This window comes from Protobothrops mucrosquamatus, unplaced genomic scaffold (assembly GCF_001527695.2).
Source record: "Protobothrops mucrosquamatus isolate PMUCROS unplaced genomic scaffold, P.Mucros_1.0 scaffold304, whole genome shotgun sequence".
Taxonomy (NCBI): Eukaryota; Metazoa; Chordata; class Lepidosauria; order Squamata; family Viperidae; genus Protobothrops; species Protobothrops mucrosquamatus.
Window position 1 is genome coordinate 101,215 of NW_015386646.1, and position 10,174 is coordinate 111,388.

Below are 10,174 nucleotides of genomic sequence, written 5' to 3' on the forward strand. Positions count from 1 at the left end.
TTCTGGGATTGGCCAGGAGCCAGGTGCTTCTGGGATTGGCCAGGAGCCAGGTGTGTCGGACTCTGAGGAGGATACGTCTTGGCTGGATCCACGCCAGCGTCGGAGGGACAAACGTGCGCAGCAGCTAAAACGTCGTGCCAGAGATTTCAGCTGAGTCACTGGGCCACACCCCACAGGCTATATAAGCAAGGGGTGTGCCCTTTGAAACTCTTGTGACGAACAATACTGAATCTTCTGTTGTAGCACTCCGGAATTATCCTGGACTTGATTTGTATTTGTACTGTGAGTTATCAGTAAAGGTCTTGGCAGGCAGCCACGGAGTTGCTGCCAAGTGTTTATCTGTGTTTGGCAGTGCTGAGCAGTCTTTTAGCCCTCGGCTGACTGGTTGCGGGGTGTGAGTCGGACGGGGGACAGAACACTATCTCAGATCCTGTGACTCCATGCCAGTCTTGACTCCCGGAAACTGCCTGAATATTAGCAATATTTTTGGTAGTGGTTTGCATTGCTTCCTTACAGAGGCTGAGGAAGAGTGATTGACCCAAAATTACCCAGATGTCTCACGTCGAAACCAGGGCTAGAAACTCACAGTCTTCTGGTTCTAGCTTGGTGTTTTTACCCACAACACCAAACCAGCTATTTGAACTTGGCTGCTACCTATTCAACCTGATTATAATTGAATATAAACTTTAAACCTGGAGTATTTTTTTTACTGCCTTGATTGAGCAAATTCCTTAAGAAGCTGAGAATTATACCATGACTTTGAATTGGCTAATAAACTATTGCCCCAATTAATTGCCCCACTGAATTTTTTTTTATAGCCAAATAAAGCTTATGTCAGGATCTCTATCGTCGGCCTGGCGCCTTGCTGGCGTCCTGCGATCAAAGGGGAAGGGAGTGCAGAGGCACACCTGTGTATCTAATGGTGGGAAATGGGAAGGGGGAACTGATATGTGAAGAAGACCAGGGCTGTTTGTACCGGTTACACCAGGCATCTTCAAGGCCGCTTGCCCTGAGTATGAAATTCCAACAGCCTAAACAACCCAGAGTTCCCCACAACATCTCGGCGATACCAGATTGGGTGATAACGGACTGGACATTGAGTGGAGGGATGAGGAACATTAAGTTTGGCTCTTTGTATCAGTGAGCGGGAACTTCAATTTCCGCCTCATCTTCCTGCAACCAACATCTTTAGTAAAAATTCCATCACTAGAAGTCGCTAAAAATAAGCTCTCAGACCTGCCCCAAACCAATCATTTAGGAAAGCAGACTCTAGACTTCAGTTGATTGAAGTGAAAATAATTTTTACTAAAGATGTTGGTTGCAGGAATAATTCTTATTCCACTAATCATGTATAATAGCATATTCTTCATGATTTGAAGTCTGCCCAAGAACTTGGACATGGTAAGGGTAATGTCTGTGTATGAGGAGGAGCCCAACAATACTATTGGTTGTGATTGGTCTGTTGTAAGTTGTTCCAAATTTAGACAGTAAAGAGGTGTGCAGTATGTTCAAAGAGTTGATCAGTCTGAATTTTAAGTATCATAATTTTTTTGCCCTGTGATGTTATCTGCAATTTTATGTTTCCAGCAATTCTGAATTGATGGTGAATTTGTACTCTTGACCAAAATGCCAGTGATATCTTCCCAATTCAACTATTCCTTTTTTGTAATTGTCTTCCTTGGCACGACTAGCATTTACTATCTAAACTGATCTTTTCTACTTTTGTTTTAATAACATTTGTACTTAATGCTTGTTCTTGAGCAATAAAAAGCATTCTTTCTACAATGCTTCCTTTTTAAAATACTTCATCCTTAAGCCACTGTCATGTTTTACTGTTGTCTAATTTTCCTTCAATTTCTTTCAAGGAAGATATTACTTTGCTTTTCCAATTTTCTAACCTCATTTCAAGCTGTTGCTTTTTATAGTCACTGAGATTCCATTTCCCCAAATAGCCTTTCTTTCTGAGATTAATTCAATAAAGCTTTGTTATTGTATTGATGTAATTATTAAGCTTTATTTTTGTTCTTTATTTTACCTTTAATCGGTGCTAGCCCACCAGTCTTTCTTGGAAAAAAATCTGTCAATAACAATATGAGGATATAGGGCATTATTTATAAGCATTAATTTTCTGATTTGCTGGTCAAGATTAACAAGGTTCAGTATTCCTGTAATAGATCTAATTATTGATATTGCTTATGAATTGTCTGATTCAACCATTTTGGTGAGATTTTAGGATTTTCTTTAACCATCTGCATTAATTTGAGCTTATAGTATTTATATTTATTTATTTGTTGTACAAACTATCTGATGTTTCCAAAATTCCCAGATATTTATAAGCTCACTTAGGTGCTAGACCTTTGATGCTTGTTTTACTTAAAAGTTGAGTATCCTGTGAGTTAATTAATTTAATTTCTTTACTGCAAATGTGATCGCACATTTATCAAGTCCAAATAGTGTTGCACTATATGTATTTGGCCCATTCTCTCTCGTTAGAAAATCTATTGACATCTCTTTCACTTTCACTAATAGTTTTTAAACTATTAACCTTTTTGTTTCTATTTTACTGTTAATCAACATTTGTAACTTAATTGATAACCAAAATGTAAGCATATTTGCTAGATAGGCAGAAATCTAATCTAATCTAATCTAATCTAATCCCTCCAAATAGCTGATTTTGTTTTATTCATGAACTTCACTCAGCCTTTGCAATTTTTAATTCTTGTTTTATGGCAAGAATGACCAATCTTTTCAATTTTTGCCATCAGTCCCTCCTTGGAGATCATCGGGGATATGTCTGTGGTATAGTGATGTCACCAGATGTCACCAGGTATGCCAGTCTATGAAACAGACACCATGCAGTTCTAAGCTATTTCTAGCAGAACAGCTTTAGCAGCAGAATCTTGCAAATCTGAATGTGCCATCTTCCCTCCCTCTTCTATCTTCATGAGGCGGGAAACTCTCAGGTGTTTTTCAAATTATTTCCTTGGCTTGGATTCAAGCTTCATTTATCTAATTGTTAGCTTGTTTGTGGATGTTCCATATGTTCTTCAAAGCCATTCTCTCTACCTACTCTGGATTAGAAGGTGAAATGAAAACATTTGACCTTCTTTGGTGTTTGAAAATTGTTTTTTTGGGGGGGAGGCTTAGCATGCTAATTCCTGCCTTTATTTCAGAGTTTTCAAAGTTAAAATAATGCAAGCACAAAGAAGATATTTTTCAAACTTCAGCACCTCTGGTTTGAGGTTTATTCAGTCAATTATGTGTGTTAGCGCAATGTATTTTTCAAAGGTAGGATCTTTCCAAGTGGTTGAACTACAGAAATCATAAAGCCTGGAAATAGTCCTAAACAAATGGGATTCTGCTAGTCCTTAACAGTGACCATTAGCGACTCTCTTTCAGAGGAACAACTGTACTGTCGCTCTGTGTGGTCTTCCTTGTCTGACTCAACCAGTGCAGCAACAGCTGTTGCCCAATGCAACAGCTACGAAGACATGTTCAGCTGCTCAAGTTTATCCAAGGACGGCAAACGGCGAGGGGAGCACATTGAGGTAATGTTCAAAGGCAAGATGGTGTAGTTTGCTATTTAATTTTAATTAATTTTATACACAGATCTGCATCTCAGCCAGATATGAAAATCAGATTTGATGCCATTCTGTGTCTTATTCTCATTTCTTCTTTTCCTTAAATACTAGGATAATGGAGGCAAGAAGGAGTGTGTGGCTCACAACAGATTTCGAGGCCAAGGTGTCTATGCCATAGCCAGGTGTTGCATTTGGCCCAAGGCTGACTGCCAGGTTAATAGCCATTCACAGACCACAGAGGGTATGGCCATGAAAAGTGTTACCTGCATCAAAGATAGCCATGTTTTGACAGGTATGCTATGACAGCTCTGATGATAGTAACTAAAAGAGTAAAATTTATGATATGGAGGTATGTTTATGTATAAGTTGTATTGTAGCAAATGGGATCTGCACTAAAATAGGTGTTGTATGCATAAAATACTAAGAGCATATCAGATCGTGTGGCTAATGGTATGCTATTGGCAGAGACCAGCTTTAGCAGCACAAAAGAAGAAAAAAGTTAACAGTTCCTGCTTCCCACCATCTTCTAGCATTTCTCACCATAAATGACCACCTAAAACTTCTTAATGATAAAGCTGATCCGGGTTCCACTTTCATCTGGCTCCCCATTTGTCTTGTGCTAAACGCCTGCCATTTCCCATCTGGTCCACTGTGAAAATGTTAAAGTATTTTTTGAACACTTTGCAAAAATTGAAAACCAAAGTTGGTAGTTCCATTTTCCCTTTCCTAAGGATTTTTTGTTTTGCATGTGAGAATACAAAGACTGAGGGATGTACCACCATTTGTTTTCTAATCTTATAGTAATGTACAAAAAACAGTGATTTTTTTTTTAACAAAATGCCCTAATATGATCTACACTGGCAGGCTGCAGCACTCATTCTCTGGATGGAGATCTCAGTGGCGGCATCAATGCTGTACACCAGGCGGACAGTAGATGGGCCCACTGTGTAAGCCAAGGAGAAGCAACGGTGCACGCTTTCTGCTGCCATGCACCCAGCCTTGAGTGCAAAGTTCAGGGACATCCTCCCCTGGAGTACTCAACAAAGGTATGTGCATATCATTCTTGATGGCATCTCCCGGTCTAGCTCTGGTAACTTGCTTCTTAAGAAGTGCAAGTTCTAATGAAGATGAAAATGATTCTGTGCTATCCCTTGCACGGCCACTGAGTAGCCAGGGAAAGGCTGTTAGAGATTGTCAGTTCACACAATACGGTTTGCCTATTTACTGACTTGCTCTTTTCTTGTTTTGCACAAGTCATTGTTCCATAAATTAATCAAATGGGCTGGTCTTCTGTAAAATGCGAGCGTCCAGCAACCAAAATCAAAACTAATCAAAATTAGCATTAATTAAAGTTAACACTTGTGTACATGGAGTTTCTTGTTCTTTACCTGACCTGGTTATGTGTTTTATGGGTTTAGTCACAAGTAGTCCAACAAGGGTTTACTTTGAAGATCTGCTATAAAAGGAGGTTCTGCAGAGAAAGAACAAGAGAACTAGTGCCTCATTCATGTTCAATACTGTAGGAAGTAATCTTTCTAATAGCCGTAGCAGACAGTTGTGTTTCAGTCAACTGTTACTTCACTTCTGAAAATTTCCTATGAAAAAATTGTTTACTTTTAAATTGGAAATGTCAGATTCTCCATGCAGCATTTTGTAGAGCTTCATTAGCAGAAGAGAGAAAATACTTTTATGCTTCAGAAGCTCAGAATAATAATTTTCAAAAGGAAAAGGAATCAACACAGGAAGAAAAGCCAAATACACAAACTAAAGGCAGGGAACCTCCTTCTCATATATTATATTTCTCATGATCTTTGATCACTGGACATGCTGGCTAATGTTGCTAGAGTTGAATTCCAGGAGGATTGGGAGAACCTATACCAGTGATGGCGAACCTTTAAGAGACCGAGTGCCCAAACTGCAACCCAAAACCCACTTATGCATTGTCGAGTGCTGGGTGGGTGTGACCCATTGGCTGGGTATGGCCCATTGGCTGGGAGTGGCCCATTGGGTGGGCGTGGCTGCGGTGGTAACGGCAGACTGGATTGGACTAAAAAGTTCAATCAATTCCAACTTTGCAAGATCATTTTTTCCCCTCGAGTTCAAATTGACTTTTTTTTTTTTTTTTTTGCACACGGCGGTGGAGGCCTAAAGCAAAAAGATTTTATAAAACCCAGCTGAAGGCCTAGGACTGGGGCAACGGCGCGCGTGCCCACAGAGAGGGCTCTGAGTGCCGCCTCTGGCACCCGTGCCATAGGTTCGCCACCACTGACCTATACTATTTTCAAAACTTTTTTTACTGCTAGACAACCTGTGTCCTGTTGGGTCATAATTTCAGATATATTTCCTTCCCAGATTTCTCAATGCCTTCAACAATGGGATCTAATGTACTTCGAAAATTTCTTTAAAAATCAGGGAGATATTCAAAGGCGTATCTGCTTGAAAGGAGCATAAACATCCATTGACCACAGGAAATGTTTCATGACATTTTGTACTGGGTCATAAAATGCTTTATTATTTTTATGTCATAAAATGCTTTATAAAATTTGCCAAATTTCAGTTCCACGGGAGTCCTGAATTTTGGATACATTCTGTAAGTTAGCCCATTTGAGGTACTTTGAAAATGTTTTGCCCGGTGATTGCCCAGTTAAAGATTACAGACACGAGAATTTTAGCAGTATGTTGATTAAAAATAACCTCTATTCCTTTTTCTCAGGTGATGGAGACCTGTGATGAGGGCTGGACTCTAACCGGATGTAATGCCCAGTCACATAGCTCCAACAGTCTTGGGGCATATTCAGTGGACAACACCTGTGTTGTAATCAGCCGTCCAGGAAGCAAAGGAGCAACCGCAGTTGCCATTTGCTGCAGAAAGAGGCTCTTAGAAGAGAAGCAAAGTTCCAGTAACAACTGACAATTCTACCTTTTCCCCTCTCCAACTATCCAAAGGACCCACGAATTTTGACAATTGCCATATAGGGTCACACTGGTAAACACAGTAGTCCCTAGAGCAGAACTCCAATACAGCTTGGGATTGCTTGTGATAGCCTTAGCTTAGCACAACTATTTCAGATGCTGCAGTTGTGCAAAACATCATCCCTCTAGCAACGTTCCCATCGTTAACATCAAGAAATGGATGTCTTTGTTGTCTCGATAATATCAGTTAAGCTGCATTTGTAAAATATCTTTGATCAATTAGCTGCATACATGATTTTTCACCAACTTTTTATTTGCAATCAGTGACTTCCAGGCTTTTTAGAATATCTATTTTGTCAACCATCCACTAGTTCAATGCATTATGCTTATAGCATAGAAGGCTGGGGGGTGGGGGTAGGGCAGAGCAGGCAGAATGATGAAGAAGGTAACAGTTTCTGTGTAATTCTTTAACTTGGTCACAACCTTTCATTGGTTGAACTATAACTAGAAACGTCTGTGTATATATTAATGATGCTTAAAACTGGAGAAAGTGAAAGTATTAATACTTTAAATCTGCCCAGGATAGCAGATTAATTGCAGAGCATACCAATTATCATTATATCCTCCTGTTTTTTGAATATTTTTATATAGTAAGTTGTATGGTAATATTTTGCAACAAGCATAGACAAACCATGGGCTGCATTTAACCCTTCCTTCTAGAGGCCCTGTGCAATTAACAGAGTATCCTTTGTAGTTAAACATAAACGTAACAATTTAACCATTTAATACTTTTAAAGGAAACAGGCATACCTGGGAGATATTGTGGGTTCGGTTCCAGATCAGCAAATATTACAATAAAGTGAGTCACACTATTTTGGGGGGGGGGCTGGGGTGTTTCCCGAGTGCTTGTAAAAGTTATGTTTGCACTCTACTGTAGTCTATCAAATGTGTAAAATAGCACTATGTCTAAAAAACAATGTACATACCTTAATTAAGGTTCTTTATTATTAATGAGCAAATGCTGTTGGAAAAATGGTGCCAACATATTTGTTCAACGCAGGGTTGCCATAAGCTTTCAATTTGTTTAAAAAAATGCAGTATGTGCAAAGTTGAATAAAGCAAAGCGCAATAAAATAAGATATACCAGTATTCAAATACAAGTTGATAAGAGTTGGAAAATGTTTCTCCTGCCTCTGCTCACTTCTTGTGATTCTATGGTAGTTGCAGCTCTCAACCTGAAACAGTGTTGGTCGTTTAGGATCTAGTTTGTACTATTTTCTGTCATCATTCTCCAGTGCCATAATACAAAACTGCTTAACAATGTGTTGTAGCAGGTCTGAAATAGGATTATATCCTATTGCACGGGTGTCAAACTCGCCGTGTCATGTGACGTGTCGCGAAGTATCGCAACTTTTTTTTGCATTGCCGGAGCTGGGGTGGGCGCAGCCTCTGCATGATGCAACCGGCCTGTGGGCCGGCAGTTTAACACTCCTGTCCTATTGTATCCTTATACTTTTATTTCACTTTGTTAGTTTCTGTAACCATGAATGGAAGAAGCTCTGCAAAAATCAGAGCAAGCAGTTTTCTCTAAGGAGGCTGGATCAGTGTGGATAACTACTAGCCCCCTACATATCACTGAAGCATAACTCTCAGCTCCCATCTTTTTACGATAAGGATTTTTATTCTGAAAAATACTGGGAACTGTAGCTGAAAAAAGGTTATCATTGGCCTCCACTGGACCAATGAAGAATAGTTTTATACAAGCAAACCTGAAGCTTTTAAAGCACTGAAGATTTAGGGACTTCTGCATGAGTGGCCTTAAGGCAACTATGAAACCAAGTAAACGCTGGGTAACCAAACAGTATAGTTTCCTAATAAAGTATTTGGTAGCAACCATTTAAGTTGGTTTTTCAAAGCAAGCTATTAATTTCATGTAAAACTCTTTCCTACTTACCAAATGTTTGACTGCCTATATAATTGAATCTTTAATCATGTGTATGCTCAATTACTGGGTAAAAATACTTTTAACTAAGGGACCATATAATGTTTCCTTAAATATTAAGTTTAGTTCAAAGTAAATGTGTATTGGATTGTAGCCTAAGTTGCATTTCTGTTTTAGAAAGGGCAAAAAGAATACCGAATCATGAACAGAGTAAATTGCATGTGATTCCTTGTATGTTATTTTGAAGTTAATACTCAAATTTATTATCTACTGTAATTGCTTGAGATTTCTTTGTGCTGTAGATTTTACATTTTTATCTGAATCTATTTATTCTGTTTTATATAACATTTTATAAAGCAATTTCTTTTTGAAATAAAAGTTTCATACAATTTTAATGTGGCTGCATTTATGAAACTGTACTTAAAACCCTCCTCTGCATTTTTCTACAATTATATTTAAGGAAAAGGGAACAGAATTTTTTTTTAATTTTTATCACATCTTATTTTTTTCATTAGAGATTCAAGCTCATAAGCGATATCATTGTAAAAGGTGTGGCAGAACAAAATACTTTAGGAGGTATATAAGTTACCAGATTATGTAGAAGATAGGTATGAAAAATATCCTTAATACCCTCAAACCTCTTTTGTATAAAATACTGATATTGTTCTGGTGGCGCAGTGGTTAGAATGCAGGATTGCAGGCTAACTCTGCCCACAGCCAGGAGTTTGATCCTGATGGGCTCAAGGTTGATTCAGTCTTCCGTCCTTCCGAGGTTGGTAAAATGAGGATCTGGATTGTTGGGGGCAATATGCATGCTGACATTGGTAAGCACTTTCACTATGGGAAAGGAATATAAGTCTTAAGTGCTATTGCTATTGCCCTATTATATTTCACATTTCCTCTAGATAGGAGAAGACAGAACTTTAATGTAATCTTCCTACGAGGATCCCAAACTATTTTGCATCTGGTTTGGAAGGCAAAAAAAAAAAAAAAAAAAAAAGCCTCGGAGCAGGGCAGCCTTATGCTAATGAGTCATGCATACAGGACAAAGTAAGATTCGGAAAATAACTTTCTCATAATTCCATTTTTGAGTGGTTATTTTGGATTCTCAAATTCTCCAACATCCAATTCTAATTGAACAGGAGCTAGATAAATGAACCAGCTAAACAGCAGCTGTGTTTTTTTTTTTCCTTTTAATGATCGTGTAATCCCTTCCATCAGGGTGGAGCTGAGCGTTTACTGGCCAGATATCCTTCCTGACACCTGGGTGGAGTTCGCAGGAGATATTTTCTCTTTGTGCCCAGAGAGAAAAATTGGCTGTTACCTAGGATCACACTCACAGCCTCCCGATTGTGAGGTGAGAGCTCCACTTCTAGGCCACCACACCTCTCTGTTTTTTAAGTTAATAATCAGGCATCTTTTTCTTTTTTTGGTGAGAGGGATAAACTTTATTCCATTGACCGGGATTTTTTTTTCCTCAGGGAAACTACTTCTCCCTTCCATTTTTCGCTCCCTTGGGAACTAGTTAAACACAACTGTACACAATAAGAAGACGCAACGAAATTGTAATTGCCCCAGTGCTAGAGAACATTATGTATAAAATGCATTTTTCATCCAAAAGGACTGGCAGTAAAAGAGACTGCAACATAAAATGTGTGACAATTTGCACGGCAAATGTTTCTTTAAAAAAAAAAAGCCTTCAGCCAATTGAAGTGATAACAGCTGGAAGCCAAATAAT

General features: G+C 38.8%; 1 protein-coding gene across 1 annotated transcript in view; it reads left to right on the forward strand.

Annotated features, from left to right (window-relative positions):
• The window catches only part of PCSK9 (proprotein convertase subtilisin/kexin type 9), a 30,312-nt gene extending 22,938 nt beyond the window's left edge, over positions 1–7,374 (forward strand). Inside the window, exons 9-12 of the mRNA XM_015815032.1 lie at positions 3,400–3,548; positions 3,693–3,873; positions 4,446–4,627; positions 6,295–7,374. Coding sequence (XP_015670518.1) covers positions 3,400–3,548; positions 3,693–3,873; positions 4,446–4,627; positions 6,295–6,492 — 710 coding nt within the window. The 3' untranslated portion in view covers positions 6,493–7,374. The remainder of the gene's footprint in view (positions 1–3,399; positions 3,549–3,692; positions 3,874–4,445; positions 4,628–6,294) is intronic.
• The last annotated feature ends 2,800 nt before the right edge of the window (positions 7,375–10,174 follow it).